The 25375-nt window shown below is 45.3% G+C and overlaps 1 protein-coding gene and 1 long non-coding RNA gene across 9 annotated transcripts in view; both read left to right on the forward strand.

Annotated features, from left to right (window-relative positions):
• The first annotated feature begins 259 nt into the window (after positions 1-259).
• The window catches only part of LOC111980684 (RNA binding protein fox-1 homolog 2), a 44041-nt gene continuing 18925 nt past the window's right edge, over positions 260-25375 (forward strand). For 3 of the 7 annotated variants that reach the window (XM_070449130.1, XM_070449129.1, XM_070449131.1), the window contains exons 1-6: positions 260-1139; positions 6462-6512; positions 18235-18432; positions 18565-18738; positions 19161-19214; positions 19756-19848. In XM_070449130.1, coding sequence (XP_070305231.1) covers positions 894-1139; positions 6462-6512; positions 18235-18432; positions 18565-18738; positions 19161-19214; positions 19756-19848 — 816 coding nt within the window. In that variant the 5' untranslated portion in view covers positions 260-893. The remainder of the gene's footprint in view (positions 1140-6461; positions 6513-18234; positions 18433-18564; positions 18739-19160; positions 19215-19755; positions 19849-25375) is intronic. The other 4 variants (XM_024011557.2, XM_070449128.1, XM_024011555.2 and 1 more) reach the window with 2 other exon arrangements.
• LOC139029377 (uncharacterized) lies at positions 19855-21417 on the forward strand. 2 transcript variants are annotated; one of them, XR_011481677.1, is made up of 3 exons: positions 19855-21048; positions 21171-21323; positions 21356-21417. It is a non-coding gene; the product is annotated as an uncharacterized lncRNA (long non-coding RNA). The 2 variants fall into 2 exon arrangements; XR_011481678.1 differs by lacking the exon at positions 19855-21048 and adding an exon at positions 21092-21109.

The following is a 25375-nucleotide window of genomic DNA, read 5'->3' on the forward strand; positions in this document are numbered from 1 at the left end:
CAGAGGAGTGGGTGCGCGCAGTCGAAAAAGAGGATGAGGATAAATACCTCGCCATAAATCGTGGCAAGCCGTCTCATATTTACACGCAAACAATCCCCTAAAAATAAACATACCAATTTACACGTTTAAATGTTTACGAAATGCAATTATTTAAATGTAGGAGGGAATACGACAGAGGAAAAGGAAGGGAATATAGAGAGGGCCGATCTAGGACCCGTCTAAATGGTTTACCCCTATAGTAATCTTAGCACATGGAAAATAAAAAAACTGACACCAGATCAGTGTACCCTCTGCGGCCCGTTCCATACCACACCAATCGGGACGTACACGATAGAGAGGAAATCGTGTTCCTCGCCAGTCCGTACACGCCACTAGAATTCACTGAACATACTGCGAGAAAAAGAACGGTGATAAAAAGAAGGCTAGGAGAAAGAGAAGGTGGAAGCAAAGAAGGGCTTAAAAATAMATTTGGTTGGGAGCGGAGGACGCATTGGTTCGCAAGGAGAAGATTAGTGATTCAAARCATTTCCTAACATTTTCTATATTCGGCGAAGATAGAAGTATCGTTAGCTAGCTAGCGGAATGTGTAGCTAGCTAATTAGCAAGGAATTAGTGTTTTTGTATTTACTTGGTTTACATGTTCTATTTTGACTATTTTTCTAACGCTAGTAATCGTGTGAAATGTGCACGAGCCACACATGGTCATGGTGTTATATATTGATTAGACAATAACAATCTTGCTAGCGGTACAATACATTTGGCCAATAAGACCAGCTACAATCAGCTATTTGCACATTCAAGGAATAGCATTCCTTATCCCAGAATAGGGAAGAAGTCAACGTTTTTTTTTTTTTTAATAGCTAGATTTGTAAGTGTAGACTAGCTGCCGTCCAATGTTAATGTCGACCGACGTCGCATCCATAATGTTACCCGTTTCTCGGGGAATGATGGACCGGGAAAAGGACATTGATACAGCAACTGGACCCCACGCGAACACGACCGGGGGTCCAGCAGCAATAGTCCGGGGAATGAAACGAGGGGATCCTGAGCAAACAGCTGCAGCTTTGACCGAATTAGCAGGAGCAGAGTGCAAACGGCCAAGGATAGACGGGACGGTGGGTGTTGGTGACATTGGACAGGTAAGGAGTAGAACATCAACAAATGAAGCCAAATTGCTGTTTGTTTCCGTTCAATGTGCTGTTGTCATTGAATGCGTGCAACATTGTTACCCCTGCATTAAACGATTTCATTTCAATATCACGCTAACGTTACGTCTATTGTTTCAAGAACATCAGTGGGTCATGATTCTGCTGACAGGCAGGCCCACCTATCAAAAGCATGCCTCGTCGCATCAACTGCAGTAACGAACGTGCAGTAGAATTACAATCTAGGTACTAAACGTGTCTTGCACATTGTTATGTGCTCTTGGCAGCTAGACTAGCACCATGATTATGACCGAGGCAAAGGTAATATGATAGCCCACAGCTTCTCGACAATGACAATTAAGCTACAGCATATATCCGACGATACATAAAGGCCTTTCATGCATTTACGTGCACTGCAGATATGTACACACTGATATTCCCGCCTTTACCATTATGGTCTGTCTTTGTCGTTGGACATCACATCAAAGCCACCGATACAGGAGGGAACCCGCATTGGGAACAGTAATTTGTGCCAGTCCCCCTGGTCTGTGATTGGAGTTAGGTGCTAAAAAAGGAGAGAGACAGGGGGTTGGGGGAGGGGTCARTATGGGAGAGACAAAGAACAGACCCCTATTCGTGAATAAGGGAGTAGGAAGGAAAGGGGCTTTAGGATACCTTGCCTCTAGCTATGGGCCTCTCCATGACTTGACTGCTGATACAGCATAGCAACAGTGCTCTGCTCTTCGGCTAACCAGTGATATTACACGCACATACAGTATCTGTAAGCATCATTGAAAATAGCTGACATAGTGTTTTTGTTTGAGGCAGCAGTCAAACATGGTTTTGGGTCAGCTGTGGATAATTGAATCCTGGGGATTGGGAAAATGCTTCAATTGGTACTGCTGCATACCTATTGCAATGACAAATGGGCAGGCCATGTGTCTCACACCATATAATGGATGAATGGTGATGACAAAAGGTTACGTGTAGATGGTGTGACAATGAGAGGTGCAACAGGAACTCGCTGTCAATCACTTATATTGAACTCCTGCCATTGTGGGTCAGGCTGGAAATACGCCCACAGGAGAGAGGGAGGAAACAGGAGGATAGAAGGCAGMATTTACAGTATGAGAGAGAACATTTTAACACGAGAGAAGGAGAAAGTTGTAGAAAAATCCTCTAAGCAGCTTAGGTTTGACAATAACTAAGGGTAAACATTAGGAAATTACAATGGTGTGCTTAATGTTATTAGACTGGATTACATCATCCAGTCCTGTAGGTGACACCATGTTCAGTGCTGAGAAGATGAGTTCACTAAATATTTTTGGTGCGGCGATAGATAGCTATTTGGTATTCATTGCTACCCAGAGGACAGGATGCCTAAATCATGGCTCACATATTAAATGAGAGAGGAGTGTCCTCATCTCCATCCTCTTCTTTTGTTTCTGTCATCCTCCCCCTAAGGCATATTTCCAGATTGCTAATTGACTCCTGGTCCATAGAATTTGAMTGTGCACTGCCAGTGAGACAAACCTCCCCACCCCTGCTCACTGTCTCTACCGTCCAATCTCTCTCTCTCTGTTTCCCACTATGCAGTATTGATGTGCCCTAGCCTAGTCCAGCATGATAGTGTACAGTGTGCTGTATATGCCTCCCTCCGGCTCCCCGAGAGCAGATTTATCCTATCGTTGGCAGTAAAGCGGCTTTGTGTCGCGCTAAACGAGATCAAAGCTAATTTAGGAGAGAGCATTAACCAGACTGATCGCTTCAAGGGGAGGAGAGTAAAGGGGGGAGAGAGTGGGCGAGTGTTGAGGGGGAAACTACGATATAAACAACCCATTTAGATGATACAGTTCTGCACAGATAAGCTCCAAAGGTGCAGTATTCTTTGATACTATCAGGTTTCCAGGGAATGTTGACTAGTAATAGTGGGAACATTGGCTGTCATTAAAACCCCAAAGAAAAAAGTAGGACTTATAATGTGCAGCACACTAGTGAACACTCACTAATGGTTGTCACTGAACTTTGAGTGCAATGCAGCAGTGTCACCTTTGACCTTTCACCCCTTGAGATAAGCTCAAAATTCTCTTCAAGATGTTGCTCAACACAACAGTACTCAAACTTTTCCAGACTTTTTTTACAGTCCGCCACTCATTTAATCAGATGCAGGGCCTGCCACTTACACTCACATGTTAACTCTGGACACTGGTTGTTGTTGTCATGTTGTTGTCACCTCCCCTTCTACACCGCTGCCCCCAAACTGTCATATGTACTTCCATCTCCGCCCACGAATGTCTCCCTGTCGGCAACGTTGATTCATCCTGTCTTCTTTCTCCTTATTTTTGTCCCCTCTGCTCCTCAGCGTATCACCAGCGTATCACCAGCGTATCACCCTCTGTCCGACCCCTCCATCCCTTCTTCCCCATCCCCCTCACCCCTCACCATCTGTTGACCTCATGCCATTTTGCCCTCCTCCCTCCACTGCTCTCTTTTTCTGCCCATTTGCTCCAACTCTCAATTTCTTGACTTTTCCTAAAATAGAAAGTGGGGGAGAGAAAAACCCAGCAGAGCGACGCCCTTTAGTTGAGCATACAGAGAGAAAGTCACTGTATGAGGTGTGTCTGTACATTTCTGATCCGTATAGTCTGGAGCCCTGGCCCTCAGAGCAGCCACACCTCATAACTACCCCTCTACTGTAAATGAGTGTAATTAATACCAAAGTGGATGGTACCCTGTTAAATTACTGTCTGTGTCTGCATGGAAGAGGGTGTCATGACTTTCGTTGAGCGTAATAAAAGCTTGAAAAACTTTAGACTCAAAGCAGGCCTGATATGCATACTTGGCCAAAGCGCCATATGCCCCGCAAAAGAAAGTGTGTGTGTGTTTTAACAATGAGTATCAAGTTCAGACCCCCCTCCCCCACCATTTAAGGAAATATAAGTCACATGACATTCTTGGGGTATGAGTCATTGTCTCCATTTCTTGGTCTCTTCTTTTTACTGTATTTTTTACTTCTTGTCTTTCTTAATCCCCACATTCTTCCACCCCTGTCTTTCTCTCCTAATTTCCATCTCACTCTGTTCTTTCTTTTCCCTCCATCCCCCATTCMTCTCCCTCCCCCTTTCCTCCAGACAGATTGATTCCAGATGTTACCAAATTCTTCTCTCCCTCCCCCTGTTCTAACCTAAACTCCTCCCTCTTCATCCTGCCTTTCTACTAGAACAAATAGAGCAACCTTGTTATGTATTGAATCGTGTGGGGTAGTTCTGGTTTCCAAGTGATGCGCTACATTGTTTTTCCACTGTTGGTGCCTTGTCAGAGTTACACACTCGGGTATACATTGCCAGAGACATTGGAGACCTGCGTCCTTTCAAATGTTCAGTGTGTCGTATCTTCATCAGTCCTCCACTGTCCAGCCATTGAAGACTACCAGTGGTTTTACCTCGTGTATTGCTGAATACAGCACTGTCCGTTCGGCGGCTCTCCCACTTTAATGCGGCGCACTGAGGAGTGTGTTCCCCCAGGGGACGAGGCACGAGGGGGAAATTGGTTCCAGATGAAACAGGAAGTGGATAGGGGGAGACAAAGAGAGGGCTGTTTTATGCAGGAGAAGGAGCCCGGACACTGCTGGGCTGAATAGCATACATCTCACCCCTCTGGCATGGATCATGTATGCTATAGTTTGTACTGTCCAGACAGCATCACACATCAATCTGTCACTCACTTCTGCTGCTCACTACTTAAACGCTCTCTGTGCCCCGTCAAGTGTTGTCCCTCTCTACTAGTTTGATTGACCTCATTCCCCTTTCCTTCCTCCTTCCCCTCCCTGTTTTTGTTCTGCCACTCCTTCCCTCTACCACTGCCATGTCTCATTGTGGTGTGGCTGTGGAGCCCCATCCAGGGTTAGTGCAGTAAGCACAGCCAMCACAGCTAGCTTTCTGAGAGGGCATCTCTCCCGTGCTGTCGCCATGGCATCCTGAGTCYGGCCTTTCCCATGATTGGTTGAAAAAATTATAGTAGGGAGGGACCAATTCCCCCAGGAAGCAGGTTGGMGCAGAAGCAGGAGGTTACCTCTGTCTGTTTACAATGAAGAGGCCARGACCACCTTTTTACTACATTACACCAGCACTGGCTGCTCACTGAATGGAAGCTAATAGAGATACTGTATGAATTTAAAATGAGTTGCTGACTCTCGTGTCACATAGCACAAGTACAATGGAAACATATTCACCCTTTTTAACACGTGTAGGATGTTCCACCCTCCTTCCCCTGATTTGAAAAGGCCGGAGTCTTGTTACTCTGCCTCTTTCCCCTGCACAGTGTACTGCTAGCATATCAGATGGGATCGCTGGAATCCTCTCTCCTTACTGTTGTCAATATCATTGTTTGGTTTAACTTTTCCCCTATTGCTCTATCCCGCCCCCTTTCCCCAGTTCTTTTCCCTCCTCTTACATTGCCATGAACAATGGGTCTTCTGCCAGAGGGAGAGGGAGGGGTGACAGAAATAATCTAATTAGAAGTAATTACAGATCAATTAACCACAACACTAGATTCTGGGGCATGGACAGGGGAAGAGTCCGTTCTTTTTGTTGTTGCGGAGTGCAATTTGTTTTGTCMGCTGAATAAGGACCTGGCCTGGCTGCAGAATGATTCACCAGCTGCTCTACYTGGTTGAGGCAGCGCTCAGGGTCTAAACCAAAAGAGTCATCATGTTAACTGTTAACTTGCATAATCCTTTGAAATGTGCCCCCTTAATTAATTTCCCTGCTTCTTTCCTGCACCATACGTATTTTCATAAATGTATTGGTCTGTAGGGTATACAGCTAGGCCTGGGAACTGCCAGGGACCTCACAATACAATATTATCACGGTACTTAGGTGCCGATACGATATGTATTGCGATTCTATATGTGTTGCGATTCCAAACATATTGCTCACCATACGTCTGCTGCAGAGGGACTAGAGAGCCATGAGAAAACAAGTTTTGATAAAACTGCTGAAAAGAAGCTGGAGAACAAGCTTTGAAGAAAAAATACTGGAGTATTGGTGCAGGTACAGCACACTAGTACAAACATAATATTGCGAAATTGTCAAATGATGCGATCGGCAAAAAGGATATCCTGATATCTTACTGTATACATTTTCCCCCCATCACAAGTAACAGCTAGGCTGTTTCTCCTCTGGAGCATATTACTTTGTTTGGGGTGAAGATGGGAGCTGAAAATCGACTTCACTGCAAAATGTTAGACTCAAAATGTTGAATCACATCACATTTTCCAAACCCTTAACTCTCTTTTTTTTTTATTTTTTTTTATAGAACAACGACCCTTTAACRCCAGGTTTCCTTGGATACCCACCTCACAGCCAGGTAAGAGTACCATCTTACTGAAGTCTCCTTTAATTTAGGTATAATTGATGGATGTATCATGGAGTTTCATGAAACACATAGTACTTCAGAAGACCCAACACGAACATAGCCTACAGAAACTGTGACGACATTTTCCACTCTGAATCAATTTGATCTGCCTGGCTGCTGTGCACACTTTTCCACAATCCACATTCCCCTGCTCTCTTTCCCCTTCTCTCTCTAATTTCTTGTGCTCTCCCTCCATATTGAGTGGTGGGAGAGCACAAGAAATTAGAGAGAGAAGGGGAAAGAGAGCAGGGGAATGTGGATTGTGGAAAAGTGTGCACAGCAGCCAGGCAGCTGTCTAAGGCACTGCATCTCAGTGCAAGAGGCGTCACTACAGTCCCTGGTTCGAATCCAGGCTGTGTCACATCTGGCCGTGATTGGGAGTCCCATAGGGCGGTGCACAATTGGCCCAGCGTCGTCCGGGTTTGGCCGGGGTTTTAAATATCGGTTCCAGTAATGAGTTCCTTATGTGCGCCAGACAGGGCTGTTTCTGAGAGTCTCTTATCTGCCTGGGAGCAGCAGCACAGTGCTGTGTCTTRTGTCTGTTGTCATGGCTGAGATGTGAGTGCAGGTCTCTGGCAGAGCCACAGGAGGGGGGTGTTGGTCTGCCTGCCTGCCCTCCCACTCCTCTCCTCTCAACATGATGGGTCTCCACAGCTTTATCTCCATTATGTGTTTTTTCCTCCAACGTGCGTTCCTCTACCCCTGCCATCTCCTTTCTTGGGAATGCAGCTCGCTCGCTGCTTGTGCTYGAGAGAGGGGGAGGAGGGGTGGATGGAAAGTAGAAGAGGCAGGAGAGAGGAGGGGAGGATAGAGACTGAAGCACGTGAGCCACCATATTGAAGTTAACCTTTCTGTGGTGAGGTAATATATAGGTTAGACCAGTGGTATTCAAAGTTGGGTCGGGACCCGAAGTCGGGGAACTGCAGTGGGTTTGCCAAAATATATATTTTTATAAAAATTAAGAGTGCCTGGTATATTGTGCATAGTTTATTGTATAGGACAATATACAAATGTTTTTGTATTTAAAAAACAACTGTTTTTTAAATACAATTTTATTGAGTAAATGTATTTTGTTTTTCTTTTAATTTTGATAAGAGATGAAAATGTAATGAATTGAAGATTATTTGTTGATGTAAAAATAATTTGACCAATGTTAGATTTGGTGAGAAATCCCTGRGAAACAAATGGGGATGCCAGAAATTCTTGCTGAGGGAATTGGGTCCCAGCTGATGAAGTTTGAATACCATTAGAAACGTCTGAAATAACAGTAAGGTTGTTCAAATAGTTAGGTTCTCATGTGTTTGTTTGGATCATAACTTACTTATTTGATTCAAGACTAGTCAAATATACAACAAATGTTTTAACTTATTTAATGCTAGCTAGTTCTTAGTGATGTAATCGGGTACACATAGGAGTTGAGCTGGTTGTCATGCAAAGGGTTGAGGAGTTCCTATGAGCTGTTCTGTGTTGGTTGATCTGGCTGTAGGTTTGTCTGTGTCAATAGGGACAATGTTTATGCATGGTGGCTTAGCCGAAACCCTCCGTATTTTGTTTTGTCTGGAGGTTGGTAGGATCCTGTAGTATGAGTCTAGTGCCCCTCATCACGTTTAGGCTACAGAAGCCATGATGGTCCTAGTCAGTCACTATACAGTGACCACACAGCGCTGTATCTGCCTCTGATGATATAGAAAATAATAGGTTTGACTGTGTGGTCAGTAGTGTGTTGTGCGTTGTGCAGTAACATCCATACCTAAGGACCAAAATGGAAATAAGCCTTCTGGCTTTATTGTGTTTTCATCCTTGAATTTATATGTATGTATTTTTGTCTCAAATCAAATGTTATTCGTCACATGCTTCGTAAACAACAGGTGTGGACTAACAATGAAATGCTTACTTAGGGGGCCCTTAATAATTTTTTTATTGAACCTTTATTTAGCTAGGCAAGTCAGTTAAGAACAAATTCTTATTTACAATGACGGCCTAGGAACAGTGGGTTAACTGCCTTGTTCAGGGGCAGAACGACAGAATTTTACTTTGTCAGCTCGGGGATTCGATCTAGCAACCTTTCGGTTACTGGTCCCAAAACACTATAACCACTAGGCTACCTGCCACCCAAGATAACATTGGCAGAGGTGGGATTCGAACCCACACCTCCAGAGAGCCTAGAGCCTAAATCCAGCGCCTTAGACCACTCGGGCACGCTACCCAGTTTAATAACAATACAGAGAAAGACAATTGAGAAATAAAATTAAAATAAAACATGTAATAATAGATACAAAATGAGTAACAATAACTTGGTTATATACAATGGGTGCCAGTACTGAGTCGATGTGCAGGGGTATGAGGTAATTGAGGTAGATATGTACATATAACTAGGAATTAAAGTGACAGATAATAAACAGTAGCAGCAGCGTATGTGCTGAGTCAAAGTTAGTGCAAAAAGGGTCAATGCAGATAGTCCGGGTAGCTGTTTGGTTAACTATTTCACTAACTATTTAGCAGTCTTATGGCTTGGGGGTAGAAGCTGTTCAGGTTCCAGACTCGGTGCATCGGTACTGCTTGCCGTGCAGTAGCAGAGAGAACAGTCTTGGGTGGCTGGAGTCTTTGACATTTTTTTGGGGCCTTCCTCTGACACCGCCTGGTATAGAGGTCCTGGATTGCAGGGAGCTTGGCCCCGGTAATGTACTGGGCCGTACGCATTACCCTCTGTAGCGCCTTGCGGTCGGATGCCAAGCTGTTGCCATACCAAGCGATGATGTAGGCAGTCAAGATGCTCTCAATGGTGCTGCTGTAGAACTTTTCTTAGGATCTGAGGGCCCATTCAAAATCTTTTCAGCCTCATGAGGGTGAAGAGGTGTTGTTGTGCCCTCTTCATGACTGAGTTGGTGTGTTTGGACCATGATAGATCCTTAGTGATGTGAATACCAAGGAACTGAAAGCTTTCGACCCGCTCCACTACAGCCCAGTCGATGTGAATGGGGGCGTGCTCGGCCCTCCATATGCTGTAGTCCACGATCAGCTCCTTTGTGTTGCTGACTTTAAGGGAGAGGTTGTTGTCCAGGCATCACACTCATTATAAGCTGTTTCATCGTCTTCGGGGATCAGGCCTACCACCGTTGTGTCGTCGGGAAACTTATTGATTGTGTTGGAGTCGTGCGCAGCCACACAGTTGTGGGTGAATGGGGTATACAGGAGGGGACTAAGCACGCACCCCTGAGGGGCCCCCATGTTAATGGTAAGCGTGGTGGATGTGTTGTTGCCTACCCTCACCAACTGGGGGTGGTCCGTCAGGATATCCAGGGTCCTTAGCTTAGTGATGAGCTTGGAGGGTACTACGGTGTTGAACGTTGAGCTATAGTCAATAAACAGCATTCTCACGTAGATGTGTATTTTGTCCAAGTGGAAAAAGGCACTGTCTGTGGATCTCGTCAGGGTGGTATGTGAATTGGAGTGGATTCAGGATGTCTGGGATCATGGTTTTGATGTGAGCCATGACCAGCCTTTCAAACCATTTCATGGCTACAGATGTGAGTGCTACGAGACGATAGTCATTTAGACAGGTTACCTTGGCATTCTTGGACACAGGGACTCTGGAGGTCTGCTTGAAACAAGTTGGTATTACACACCAGGTCAGGGATAGGTTGAAAATGTCAGTGAAGACACTTGCCAGCTGGTCAGCGCATGTATGCGTCCTGGTAATCCGTCTAGCCTTGCAGCCTTGTGAATGTTAACCTGTTTAAAGGTCTTACTCACATCGGCTATGGAGAGCGTGATCACAGTTGGTGCCCTCACGCATGGTTCAGTGCATAGAAGGCATTTATAGCTCGTCTGGTAGGCTCACTTCACTGGGTAGCTCGTGGCTGGGTTTCCCTTTGTAGTCCGTGATAGTTTGCAAGCTCTGCCACATCCGACGAGCATCAGAGCCGGAGTAGTACGATTCGATCTTAGTTCTGTTTTGATGATTTTGCCTGTTTGATGGTTTGTCGGAGGGTGTAGTGGGATTTCTTATGTGTCTGGGTTAGTGTCCCGCACCTTGAATGCATCAGCTGTAGTCTTTAGCTCAGTGTGGATGTTGCCTATAATCCATTGCTTCTGGTTGGGATATGTACGTACGGTCACTGTGGAGACGTCATCGATGCATTTATTAATGAAGCCAGTGACTGATGTGGTATACTCCTCAATACTATCGGACGAGTTCCGGAATATATTCCAGTCTCGTTAGTAAAACAGTTCTGTAGCTTAGCATCTGCTTCATTGGACCGCTTCCGTATTGAGCAAGTCACTGCTACTTCCTATTTGAGTTTTGCTTYTGAGCAGGAGTTCGGGGGATAGAGTTATGGTCAAATTTGCCAAATGGAGGGGGAGGGAGAGCTTTGTTATGCATCTCTGTGTGGATTAAAGGTGATATAGAGTTTTTAGCGCCTCTAGTTGCACAGGTTAAATGCTGGTACAAATTGTGGAAGACAGATTTCAGTGTTCCTGCATTAAAATCACCGGCCGCTAGGAGCGCTGCCTCTGGATGAGTATTATTTGCTTATGGCCTTATACAGTTTGTTGAGTGCAGTCTTAGTGCCAGCATCGGTTTGTGGTGGTAAATAGACAGCTAAGAGAAAATATAGATGAAAAGTGTCCTGGTAAATAGTGTGGTCTGCAGCTTATCATGAGGTATTCTACCTCTCCGTCTGGACCAGCCTGCTACTTTTAATAGTCGAATAAATTCAATCTACTTAATTAGTAGAGCTATGTATTGTTTGTTGGTATGTAGGAATGCATGCATTGGCCTTCAGATTAATATTGCCGTATCGATATATAATCCATCATGGACAAGAAAATATTGATTAGGACTATTGCATCAGCCCAGAATGCCCATATCAGTGCATCCCTATATGCATGGCCTTATGATGATCTGTGTTTGTGGGGGAGGGGCATTGTTTGAATGTATGTGTGTGAGAGTGTGATGGAAATAGCCCTTTGTTTGAAAGCATGTGTGTGTTTGTGTGCCTGCCAGGGTGCACAATAAATATGGCTGTGCATCTGTGTGTTTATCAGTGTGTTCAGTCTGTGTAGTTAATCCTTAGATCATCCCCCATTCATCCTCTCATCCTCCTCACTTACACCCTAATCCCGTCATCCATCGCTCTTTCCCCATCCCTTTATCCTTTTATCTCTATCCCGTTATCTCTCGCTCACATCCACTGCCTCTCTCAGCCTCTCGCTTACCCCTTTCCCACCACCTCCCATCACCTCTTTTGGTCCCTCTCTCCCTCCATCCCGCTCTCCATCTCTCTCTCCCCTCTGTAGTAGCCAACCTCAGCAGATGTCTGCATACTGGCATAGACGTTTTGCAGTCAGGGCAGAAAAGGGGAGAAAAAAATAAGAAGTGCAGGGGAACTGCACTCCTCTCTCCCATCGAACCCCAACAGTACTGTAGTGTAGGAAATGAAAAGGCGCAATGCAGATTAATAAATATACATGTTGTGAAGGTGTAGAATTGGGCCGTAGCAGTTTGAAGCTGTTTCCTCTCTGGGTAATGAACATGGGGAGGTGAGGGGGAGCTGCCTGCCTGCCAGCCTAACATGGGGTTGACAAGCTGCCATCCAATAAATAAATGATTTAAAAAAAAAACTGCAATGCAGTGGGTAGCGTTACAGTGTGAAACGGAGCGTCTTCTACTCAGGGCTGCCAAACAGCAGCTCCTTCCTTCCTAACCTGTCAGTACCTAGCCWGAGAGGGGAGGGGAGGGGATGGAGAGACTGATGGATAGGAGGGACCCAGCCAGGCTCACAGAGAGGGAAAGTTTGAAGGGGGATGGAACATGCAGAAGCCATGACCGAGCAGAGCAGGAGAGGTAGTGTGAGTGAGAAGTGACACACGTCAGAGGAAGAAGAGAAGAGACTCGAGCTGTCAGAGGAGAGAACTGACAAGGGGCAAACAGAGAAGAGGGGGAGAGTGACAAGGACACAAGGCTTGTGTGGTGCTAAGGGAAGGGGGAACACTGGCGGAGAGCGAGGGAGAATTTGAATCTGTGAGAGACGTGGACAGAAGGTGCTTCCCGGTGGATGGTAACAGACCACATTCAGAGCGGAATAGAGAGAGAGGAGAGACTCTTCCTTCCCGTGCAGACAATGATGGGGCTGTACTATCCTGCGGTGTTGCCGGTGAGTTCATGTCATAGCCAGTTTTCTGTACGCTCCTATCCGGTATAGCAGGTTTAGACCTGGAACATCTAAAGAACAAAATACTTTGCTCTTTTCTACATGTTTTGGAAAAATATGCAGTTGATTCGACTGATGTTTACCTAGCTAGTTTTGATACGTTGCATAAGGCAAGGCCTCAGATTACTACATGGAGTTATACTGTTGTTTCTCTTTTACAACAAATACATGCACATAGCCTAGACATTGAGGAACGCTCAGTGTTTTGTGACTAGTATTGTGTAACGACTTATGTAACGTAACTTGTTTTTTATCATTTAAATATGTAGATGTGTTACTGGCAGCAAAAGGGGTTAACTGTGTTCATGTTCTAATGAGCCTGGTGCCCCAACATGTTCTGTGGTCCTGTCTGTGCTTCAGGGCCCTCAAGGAGGTCCAGGCTTCTGCAAATGTCTCTGTAAATTAGCAGTGTTGAGCTGTGTGTATGTCGCACGTTGCGGCCATGCTGACTGTACAGAACATCATGTTAGTCCAGGGGGTGCGGTGGAGGCTGTTGGAATGAGAAGGGGGTGCGGTGGGGGCTGTTGGAATGAGAAGGGGGGGCGGTGGGGGGCTGTTGGAATGAGAAGGGGTGCGGTGGGGGCTGTGGAATGAGAAGGGGGTGCGGTGGGGGCTGTTGGAATGAGAAGGGGGTGCGGTGGGGGGCTGTTGGAATGAGAAGGGGGTGCGGTGGGGGCTGTGGAATGAGAAAGGGGGTGCGGTGGGGGGCTGTTGGAATGAGAAGGGGGTGCGGTGGGGGCTGTTGGAATCAGAAGGGGGTGCTACAGCAATTCTTTGTTGTCTTCCCAGCTGTCTTTGCTGTTAAACCCCTCCCCTTCTGAGTGAAAGAGACAGGTGCCAAGAAACAGTTGTGACTCTTTCCCCTCAATCCTTCTCTGTTGGTACAACCCTGCCTCCCCTTTCCTCCCGCCACAATACTGGATGGTCTGGATGGGGTGCTGGGAGGTTCTGTGCTCTGGGTGCTGATTGGACAGTTAGCAGCAGGAATCTACCCAGGTGCTTTTAACTCCAGCACATGCATTTCTAGGGCTGTGTGACTTGGAGCTCGACCCTCCCCTCTCTCCCATTTCTCTGCTGTTTCTCTTCCCTSAGGCATCAGCAGCTGTTACCTAAACCTGTTTTTCTCCTCAAACGGCATGGGCAGCCAAATTGAATGGGGGGGTTCAAGTGTGAATGGATTTTAAAGGTGTCACCAATCATCCACTGTCCCATGCGATCAGAGAGAAGTGAGGTTAAGAAAATGCCTTCTTTTAGTTGATTCATTATAACCCAGATTTAAAGTGTATGCGTGTGAGTGCGTTTGGGTTATAAATGCTGTTTGCTCCCCCATCAATTTAACTTACAGCTTTGCTATTAAGCAACCAAGCAAAGTGCAAACACCGCAACCAACCGTATGAATGTCGGGTTCTGAGAAATGGCATGATTGTGGTGTATTTTGCTGCCTCACCTCCATTACTGCAGCCACCCTGCTTGGTTTAGAGAGGGAAGGCAGGGATTGAAAGTATTTTGCGGAGCCCCACCCAAGTGTTCGCCCCCCAGGGGTAAGAGACTTACCTGCTGCTTCACATTTGCACCAACCAAACTGCTGCAGAACTGGCAGACAGTATTACAGCACTAATGCACTCTGAGACATCTGTCTCCACTACAGGCTTACTGCTGCTGCTCACTGCCCATCTAAACCTGCAGTACTGACAATCCAGCTGGCTCAAGGGACGTGCAGAAAAGCATTGAGRTTTGAATAGACAGCACAGCAAGTATGTTAATTTGCACACATGCACTATTGTGACTGACAGAAACAATGGCCAGTTCTGCTGCAGTGCAGTGTTGAGTCTCAGAGGCTCCTTAAGCCCCTTCCCCCACTATCGGCTGACGGAGCTGGTTCAGTTCAATGGACACATGGCGCAGCAACGTTTATTCTCTTGCCTTCTTCTCTGGGCTGAAAGAGAAGACATCCTCACTAGTGTTGGTGACTGACTCAATCAAATATTGTGAGGAAACTTTAACAGCGATTGGGCATGGATGTTAATCCTCTCAAATACACTGATTCGTACCCCTACAGCAGGCTAGGTCTTAGGGTGCTGGGTTGTTTCCCTCTGCAATTAGCTGCATAGAGCAGCGTTTCATAGAGAGACCGAAGSATTAGGAGGGTCATGTCAGTGAACTTGGCAAAGGTTAAGTGTCAGGGAGGAGGTTTGCTCCTCCACCATACCAGACATCTTTCAGAGTTTTGGGACCGTGTATGGCCACCATGGTGTTGGTGCCGTAGTGGACGTGGCTCACGCTGGGCCGTCTGTAGGAGTATATYATGYGGAGGCTGCTGAGGGAAGTCTTTTTACAGGTGTCCTGTGAGACGGGTCCAGCCAGGCTTTCAGAATCAGTGTGGTACGGCTGAACKTCCAACTGGCCTTGCATGGTCCCATCCTTCATGGRCGACAACAACCTCTGATCTCTTTGATGCCTTTATGTAATATTGACTGAGTCAGTGAATACAATAGCCTGTACTACCACCGGACCTGTAGAAACTGACCAACTCTTTTGTTAAGAGTCRAATGCTCCGTTACCCTTAAATGAATTGCCATGTGTTATTTTGCTTGTGGTGCCTGTAGGGTTTAAGCCAATTAGCTGTTAATGTACCGTGGAGGGATAGGCTGTATATTATGTGTCGTGATTTTCATTGGTTGACAACCCTGAAGGAGTGACAGGGTTTCAGTTTATAGGCGCCCTTACATGGAGATGGGAGGCGGCTACAGCGCTATGCTTGACTGGCTCTTGGGATCCGTGGGTCACGTTTCATAGCGGCGGTGGCTTTGACTGACTTGGGGGAGGCGGGGCGGAGGTAGAAACCCTCGTCTGGATTTCATCAAGCGAGGAGGGAGAAAGAAGGAGAGGAAAAAGGAGAGGGAAAGCAAATCTATTTCTCCAGCTGCAGAAAAAGGAAGAGGAGCGTACTACTGCAGTGGAGAGAGAGGGGGGAAGAGGAGCGTACTACTGCATTGGAGAGAGGGGGGGAAGAGGCGGCATATTTAATGCAAAGCAATGCGTCACAGTAGGCTGTAGATTAGATTAATAGTGGTCATTCAGTTATTCATTCATGATACACGGATTGGGATTAGAGTAACTAGCTGGTTAAAGAGATTACTGTAGTCTACTAACACTCTTCACTGACTGTCTACTGTACTGTGCAATTTAATTCAAATMATTTCATTACGCTGCAGTCACTGCACACATTTTAACACACGCACTCTCGCAACGTTCGCTGAATATTTTGACCCACATTGCAAGCCCTCTCTCTCCCRCCGGTCCTCTTGGTGTATGGAAAAACCTATGGTGTCTCAGGTAACACTTCTGTACTACCGCTGTCGAGTGTGTAGAGAAAGAGGGATGCAGAGTTTAGCCTATCGTAATTCAGATGGTGCATTTAATGTGTCATACCTTCATGCACAACAGTAAATCTGAACTTATTTTGTATGGGTACCTTGTGGTCAAATGAGATTTGTTATGCTTAGACTATTTTATATTAATTCCTGCATTGCCTTTGAACATCACCTAGTGGCTTACTAGTGAGTTATGATATTGTATACAAATATACATGTGAAATATTATACAATTTCACCTTACAACCCCCTCTGTCTCTTGAAATTTGTAAACAATTTGATCATTCAGTTTCCGTTTTTAATACAATGTTTTTCCACATGATTTCATTCTTTCCTTTTTGCAACACAGAATTACTCCCTTTTTATAATAGCGTCTCTTCTATCTCTCCCTCTCTTCTCTCCTTCTCCTCTCTCTCTCCTCTCTCTCTCCTCTCTCTTTTCTCCCTCCTCTCTTCTCTCCCTCTCCTCTCTCTCTTCTCTCCCTCTCCTCTCTCTCTCCCTCTCCTCTCTCTCTCCCTCTCCTCTATCTCTTCTCTCTCTCTCCTCTCTCTCTTCTCTCGCTCTCTCTCGCTCTCTGCCCTGTGTGTGAAATACTGCCATTTAGGGCAGTGTTACTGTTACCTCTCAGTGAGTGTGGCAGGAATGTCCCGTTGACAAGTGGGTTGAGTACTACCAGCCCTCAGCCAGTACCTTCTCTCTACTATTTAGCTTTGTCCACCCATCAGTGGATACCAGTGAGTAGCCTAAATATCCATTCCAGTACTCACATGATCGAGATACTGTACTGTTAGAAACACCCACTTCACTTCCACCCCTCCCCCARCCTCTGAGCCTCCAACACAGATTTGGATTTGGTCACTGTGACTCAGATGATGAGAAGCACCCTTTACTTCCTGGTTCCAGGCTTCTACGTGTTTATGGATGACATGTCTTTACAGGAGGAAGAATCCTCCTTCATTTAATCATCCTCCCTGTTTTATGCAGGACTTATGTGCTATTGTTATTATTAAGTTAATGACATTGTAATGAATGCAGTATGCAGTCAGCCTCARAAGCGATTCATATGGACCAGAATACATAAGGAGAGGCTGGTGGAATATAGCACTAGAACAGTTTTCCATCCTGTTCGGAATTAAACCTACTTTTGTTGCACTCGTTATCTTGYAGGCACAGAACCGAGAGCTCAGTCCTCCTTATCAAGTAGAGGGGATTTAATAGTAGCCGGGACGGTTCTTTTTCACTGTCGTTTCAAGATGAGAAGTCTGCAGTCTCTGGGATTTGTGAATCCTCATTTGCTTTACTGCCCTGCAACTTAGTTTCCCTGGTAATTAAAAAGGCTGTCTGGAGCCTGGGTGTCGCCTCGCCCAGGCCTGACTGGCTGGCTGGCCGGCTGACTGACTGGCCCGTTTTAATGGTATTGGATGCTGTCATCACGCCTGGAAGGCCACGAAGCAGTTTCATGGCCTGAAACAAAATGGCGCCCCCCCCCATTCCTCCTTCCCTACAAGCTTTGCTCTTTCTGAGCACAGTTGGGGTGTTTTTGAAGTTATTACAGGATGTCCTTGAGTGTGTGACTGAAGAGTGCTATATCACAGTGTCACCATATAACTGACACCTTTTTTAAAATCGTGACCGGATGGCGCTACAATCCATTACCGTGCTTATGAAGACAGCATAGTAACAGTGCTGTGGCATTGGCCTGGAGCCGTCTCCCAACTCAACTGGTTATGATATGAATTCATATCAAGTGTAACTAAAAAGGATGCCAGTATCTGTTCACAGGGTATTTTTATAAATATTCTCTGGATATGCGTGTACATGGATAGTGAGCAGGCTTGTGTAGCAATGTGTGTGTATCAGATTTTGTGACTGTCAATAATAGATGTGGTTGCAGTGAATATTTCATGGTAGGCTGACTGAAARGCTCTGCTGTCAGAGATATGGAGAGAGAGAGAGAGAGTAGGAGGGAGGGTGAAATTTAAGCTGTGTTTTTAACCCTCGTTCTAGTCTCTCCCTGCCCTCCATCTGCACGGTACAGTACAGTAATGCCTACCAGTATTAACCCTATCTTCTCCTCTCTGTCAGGGTTCTCAAGATTCAACGGGGGGCCAGGAGGGGCTGGTGCCCCCGCCCTTCTCAGCGTTCCCTCCACCACCCCCTCCGCAGAACGGCCTGGGGACAGAGTTTGTCGGTGCTTTGTTTGGTGCTAGTGGACAGGGGCCTTCGGATTCAGGGGCTGGAACAAATGGCTCAGCCGCCACTTCCAACATCTTACCCACCCCGGTGAGTGTTATGGTTGGTTTTGTTGTTAGGCTCACTCTGCATTTGTCCCGAAAATGCTCATAACTACTACGTTTATTCCATTTATCAGCCTCTCCCTTTCCCTCTCTCTCTCCTCTCTCTCCTCTCCCCCAGCAGACAGAAGTGTCTCCAGGTCAGGTAGATGGAGTGGGGCAGTGCGTGGCAGTAGAATTAGCAGGAGGAGTATCCGGGGCTGACTCCGCAGAGGCCAAAGGAACCCCAAAACGACTTCACGTCTCCAACATCCCCTTCCGCTTCCGAGACCCTGACCTCAGGCAGATGTTTGGGGTAAGAATATGGGAACRTCCTTMCTGCACTTTGAGATGAGGAGTAAATCAGTTTAACCCTCCTGTTGTTTAATTGATGGTTGGTGTCAGAGTGGGTGTTGAGAAGAACAAAGGGCCAGACAGTCACAAAGGGAGGAACACTCATMTCCTTTGATTTGCTCTATCACAGGGCCATGAGAGCCACAGAGAGGTAGTCAGTAGTTAGTGAACGAGTGAGGAAAGGAAGGCATGTAGTAACAAAGAAATAGAAAAATAGACAATAGAAGGTAGMTGCAATTTGATTGAATTTATTTTGGTACAATACTGCCTCCTAGTGTGTTGCAGGTGTAGTTCACCCCTGATTGTCAATTAATTACACAGAGTACATAATGCAAGTTGAGTTTTTGTTTGTATCCTAATTTCTTGTGTTTTGTTMATTTTCAGCAATTTGGGAAGATTATTGATGTTGAGATCATTTTCAATGAGAGGGGCTCAAAGGTYAGTGAGATGGTAAACATGTCCTCAGTCCCACCGCTGTGGACATTATGATGAAAAAGTCAAGTGTTCACTGTGTCTCAATGATACATTTTCCAAACACACTGTGTCCTATTGACCTGCACTGATAGTATAAACAACAGGGTAGTATTATGGTTTAAAAAAACTCCAGGCCACTATTGAACGTCTGAAACTAGATTGAAWGTAAGTCAAAATTATAATGGACCTATATTTTCTAATAACTGCAAATAGATTTTGAAAAGCAAATCGGTCCCATGAAAATCTGTGCGGCCCTCCGTTGAATTTTGACATTCCGTTTGCCCAACCCTTCCCTAATCAGTAACAACCGTATCAGTTCTAGAACAAACCGTATAAACCAGTGATTACAACTGTGTACCTGTTCAGTAAATGTGTAATGAAATMAGTAAAACTAGCTAAATCAAAGGGTTTTGATTTTCTATAGAACAACTGGTATGTTTCTWCCACCCCTCTCCTTACGCTGTCTTTGTGGTGCTCCTCTTTCCCCTCTGTCTGTCTACCCCAGGGGTTTGGCTTTGTCACGTTTGAGACCAGCGCCGARGCGGAGAAAGCCCGGGAAAGGCTTCACGGCACGCTAGTGGAAGGTCGCAAGATAGAGGTAATTTAACCCATCTCCTCCTCCTACCATCGTTCCTCTGCCTGTACACTGATTCCGCTAGCTGCCGTCATTTTCCACTGACATGCTCTGATGTGGTCTCTGCTGGTACCCCCCAGATGGGTTGCTGCCTTTTTTCGGGGCGTTTGTCTTGTTTCCTGGTTTCGTTTGGGGCGGGGGGAGAGTTGTAACCTCAAGGCATGCTGGGAAGTTTTTGCTCTCTAAATCGTTTAGGTCTCAGTTCTGTCTTGCACCATTTCTTATTATAGCTTCCACTGCTTTGATTTCAAAATACAATCTAAATCGCCTTTCTCTGTTGCTGGAATCGCGGGACATTAGGGGAACGTGATGAGACGATYATGCATGGCCGATTGTAGCCAGGTTGATCATATCTTAGTTCCTAGTCTAGAATGTTCCTTTTTCCCCCCCGTGCTGCAAAGTGGTAGTGACAAGCTTATGTCTCCTGGCCTCCAGCATGCAGCACAGTGCATGCTCTCCTCTCCTCTCCATCTGTAAAATAACTATGCCATATACTTGATATTAAGCTCCCTCCTTTCACTATCATTTTTTAATGAAGCTTTGGCTCGTATGTGACTGTTTCAGGGTTGSGGAGAAGCTGAGAAGATGCATGTTTTTCTTTGAAATATTGTCCGTTTGCGTGCCAGTGATATCCTACCCATCTCTGGAGCAGATCTATTTTAAGCCAGGTTCTTAGCCAATCACGATTCTGCATGGGCMCCTGCCTCKTTGCTGTGGTTWWCTGTGSTAGTTGTGTCCTGCATGATGGTGATGGCTGGACCCGCTTGGGTTTCATCTGTCAGCTCTCCAACGTCTGGTTCTGAATGACACCTGCATCCAATGGTCTATAAGCCCTACATTTCACCTTCAGTCAATCAGCAAGTTGAATGGATACTGATGGAGCCCAATGAAAACCCGCATCAGTTAAACTTCTATAAATCAACAACCTYTTTGTTTGGCCCTGGCGGTTCTGTAACCTCTGTCTCTGTAGTCTTTGGAGTATCTTCTTGTTTCATGCATGAACTTTATCACTTTAATTGTAAGGAAGTTTCTCTCTCTCCTTCACCTTTTATCATTGCTGCATGTGTGACAGTAGTTGTACTCTCTGAAGCTGTGGCCAGTCCTTTGTAATCAGCATGGGGTCAACAGGAGTGTCTGTCATCAGGTTTGTCTTTGCTTTACTTAGTGCATGGATAGAACAGCCGTACAGACTAGTGCATGGGATAGAAACAGCCGTACAGACTAAGTGCAGGGAGATAGAACAGCCGTACTGACTAGGCATGGGGATAGAACAGCCGTACAGACAGTGCATGGGATAGAACAGCCGTACAGACTAGTGCATTAGGGAATAGAACAGCCGTACTGACTAGTGCATGGGATAGAACAGCCGTACTGATATAGGCATGGGATAGAACAGCCGTACAGACTAGTGCATGGGATAGAACAGCCGTTGACTGATAGTGCATGGGATAGAACAAGCCGTACTGACTAGTGCATGAGATAGAACAGCCGTACTGACTAGTGCATGGGATAGAACAGCCGTTACAGACTAGTGCATGGATAGAACAGCCGTACTGACTAGTGCATGGGATAGAACAGCCGTGACAGACTAGTGCATGGGAAGAACAGCCGTACTGACTAGTGCATGGGATAGAACAAAGCTCGTACTGACTAGTTCATGGGATAGAACAGCCGTACTGACTAAGGGCAAATAAAGGTTGTTCTGTATTTATACACTCATTCAACAGCGAAGGAAAAGCCCAGCATTCCTTTGAGGCAATGCTATGTGACGATTCTTCTTTCTCCTAGAAGTTGTTTGCAACCCTAGCTTTGTCCTTGGMAATATAATTTCAGTTTTTTTTWACTGGCTGWTATTCTAACAAATGTGAAGARYCTAATTWAAAACMGGCTAAGCTTAGAGGCAATGTTCTGACATGYGGAATGGTTAGATGTTWTAATGGCCCCGTACTAGGCTAGGCTTAGATTACACATTGTTTTGCTTCAAATACTACCGTYGTATGTCTTTCAGWMTRRRKWRACARWMTMTTMRMRWMYYYAKWCTGAAAGATATACCATGGTAGTATTTTACCAGATTGTTTTTGAAATCAGGAGTGTGAATATTCTGTTTGCTATCCTTTTGCATGGGATTTATTGGAAGTATGTGTGCATGATAATACTATGGTGTTGTAACATGGCTGTCACTGCAGCACTAGTGCGGACAGTCTGGGATTTCTTGCATGTCTTTTTATATCGGCTATTTTGTTAAGACTAGATGATTTTGGTGATYGTGATGTGGACTTTTGGTTGTTTAGCATGACATCTTCTCAAAGTTGAAAACGCCTACTTTTATGAAGGTCTGTTTATCCATAAAACAAAAAAAGGCAATAGTTGTTGATTGGATTCAATKATTTATTTKATGTTGTTGACTWAAGTCTGTCKGTGCATGGGAATCTGTAGCGATTGTTCTCCTAGCTAGTCAGTTTGGAATCCTAAGTGTGCATGGCTMTTGGTTCTACACAGAGTGTAGTATTGATCTCTGRYGTGYCCTATTCTATTACATCGAAGTGTACTTCTTTTTGTCTGGAATAAAACTCTGCGCTTTGAAGAAGTCAGTTTCCCGTGCGCGTCCAATGTACCCATGTAAGTGGTCCGATTCACTTGTCTTCCTGCTGTTTGTGTCTCCACTCCACACTACTGTGTGTGTCTAAGTCTGCACACACACCATGCATCTCCTCCATCAGTCTGTGTTTGTTTGTGTCCTCCTCATGTCAAAGGGTATTCCACAAAAAGCACTCTAACTAAAGACATTGACATCACCACCCATAGACCTGGGCTCTCCAACCCTGTTCCTGGAGAGCTACCCTCCTGTAGGTTTTCACTCCAACCCCAGTTGCGATGTACCTGATTCAGCCTTTCAACCGTGTAATTATTAGAATTGAGTGTGCTAGATAACCTACAGGACGGTAGCTCTCCAGGAACAGGGTTGGAGAGCCCTCCCGTAGACGCTTAATCAATTTCCAGGCAGTAACAATTATATGCAATCAAAGCAACTCATCACACTGATGTTTTGAAAGTGACATTTAAGACATTTGACTGTGGGATACCCCGACATTTGACGGACAAAGCCCTTTAAGTCTTGTCACCGTGCTGTCATACCACATTTCTCACCCTGAAGTACTGTAGTAACAGCGTATTGAACGTGTAGGTGTGTCTCTCTCACCGTGAAGCATGCCGCTCTTGTTGATGTGTTGGTGTGATGGGAAGTGATTGCTCCGTGGCGCAGAGTTTTAGACAGACATTAGATGCAGTAGAATATGAAGGTGCAGTCTATCACCCCAGTAGTGGTGGTAATGAGAACGAGCGACGTCTCGTCTCCTGGTGCTCTTGAGTCTGCATGCATCTCATCAGACACAGGGTCGCAGAGAGGAYAYCTCCTCACTCAGAGACCAACKATGTCACCACTGCATGAGCCTGAGTCTCTGACTAAAGAGAGAGCTGGGTGTGATAAGGACTAACTTACTGTTCATCTGATCCTGCATGGCTGATCCGTTCTCATTCAGTGATAGATGTACYCTACACTACTGCAGGTGGCAAACCGCTCACAGCCTCCATTTGAAACAGTTCTGTCAGTCTTTTAAAGAAAAGGGTCATGTTCTTCAAGAAAACCAATCAGACTTGATGTTTAATCCTGACATTCCACCTCGGTGTCAACCTAATTGAAAAGGCATRGATTTGGATCCTTTTTCAACARGAGCTCTTTTACTTGAGCTTTAGATGTGAATTGGCTCAAATCAAAAGAAGGCTGTGATAACTCTGCTCCCCAGAACTGTATTACTGCTCTCAATGGGCTGTTTGTGATAAACTGGGTTTAGCTTTGGGTTTAGTCATGGTTGTTGCTTGTTTCAGATACTTTGCATGATTGACAGAGAAAAAGAGGTGAACTTGTGAATGGATTGGTGTGTGTGTGTGTGTGTGTGTGTGTGTGTTTATGTGAGAGGAGGGCAAAAGAAAAGGGGACAGGGAGTATGAACTGTTCCCTTTCCACTCCTCTCTCTTTCTCCCAGACCACAGGCTGCTCCATCTCTCTCTCTCTCCTTCACACTCCCATTCTCTCTCTCTCCTTCACTCTCCCTCTCTCTCCTTCACACTCCCATTCTCTCTCTCTCCTTCACTCTCCCTCTCTCTCCTTCACTCTCCCATTCTCTCCAAGCCAGTCAAGTTTGTCTTCCTTTGTTTCTCCTCTGTCCCTGTGTGACACTCCCCAGTCCTCCCCCTCTTGTCTTGTATATGTGCACCTGTGTGTGTAATACCTCTCGTTGTATTTCCTTTCACATGTTATATTCTCGTCTTTAGTCCCTTAACCCATCCTTCTCTCTTTTTATCCTTTTTTTTTTTCTAAAGTTATTTTGTTGTGATTCATGGCGGAACTAAATGTGCCAAAGTAATTTCTTTATACAATTACCCCCCTCTGCAGATCAAAATATTAATCCTGCCAACGTCGCTTTTACTAAGAATCATTTTACTCTACAATTCACTTAAGTATTTTTACTGCCACTCTTGACTGTGGGAGACATATTTTCAGACGCAATTAAGCCAATCTCTTAATATAAAAGTGGTCGACCTGGTTTTTGTGTCCCTTACTCTTCTCTTATGACCACTATAATTTGCATACGTTGAAAGAAGCACCCCTCCAGTCCGTGTGTCTCTCTAGAAATGGAAAGACGCTCATGCATTGAGCAAAAACTCATTTTGGATGATTTTTCTCTCAAAAACAGTATCACTGCTTTCAACTATTATCCCCATTTTATTTCACATTGGGGGGATTTAATTTATTGGGTTGTTTGTTGGTTTATTTATTTGTTATTATATTTTTTCTGTTTCCCTGATGACTTCTATGTGTGTTGTCAGTCTCCACGGTAACCACTCGCGTGTCCTCACGCTGTTTCTTCGGCAACGGTAAGTTGTGTATATATGACATAATCGCTGATCTGACCCCAACCCCTCCCTTGAAAAAGGCAGTAGATGCAAAATCACACATTGTTTTGAATATTCCTAAAGGAACCGTTAATTTGGTAGTTCCAATCTGTCAATTAGCTTATTGGCAGTAGATGCTGGGAGTAAGATGGACAGTAGTTGCATGCTTTAGTTATGTCCACAGCATCTTTGTATTGTATATTACAAATCAATTTGAAGTATGGTAGCCTAGCATTGTTCTGATCTTCCAGCTATCCAGAGTATAAGTCCCTGTTATGATGGGGCCTGTATTGATAGGGAAGGTAGCAGTGACGAGGCACACACACATAGACAGACAGACAGACATACAGACACACAGCCCATTGACAGCCTGGTCCAACTAGTAATAATAATGGATCCACCCCCCTCCTCTCCTCTCATTAACACCTCCCCGCAATGTCAAAGTTTAATCATCCTCCTCTTTGCAATGACATGGCTTACCAGAACCCATTTGATTAATACTTCATTGTATGTATATTTTTCCTAATGAATTGTTATC

The sequence above is a fragment of the Salvelinus sp. IW2-2015 genome, linkage group LG20 (genome assembly GCF_002910315.2).
Source record: "Salvelinus sp. IW2-2015 linkage group LG20, ASM291031v2, whole genome shotgun sequence".
NCBI classification, from domain to species: domain Eukaryota; kingdom Metazoa; phylum Chordata; class Actinopteri; order Salmoniformes; family Salmonidae; genus Salvelinus; species Salvelinus sp. IW2-2015.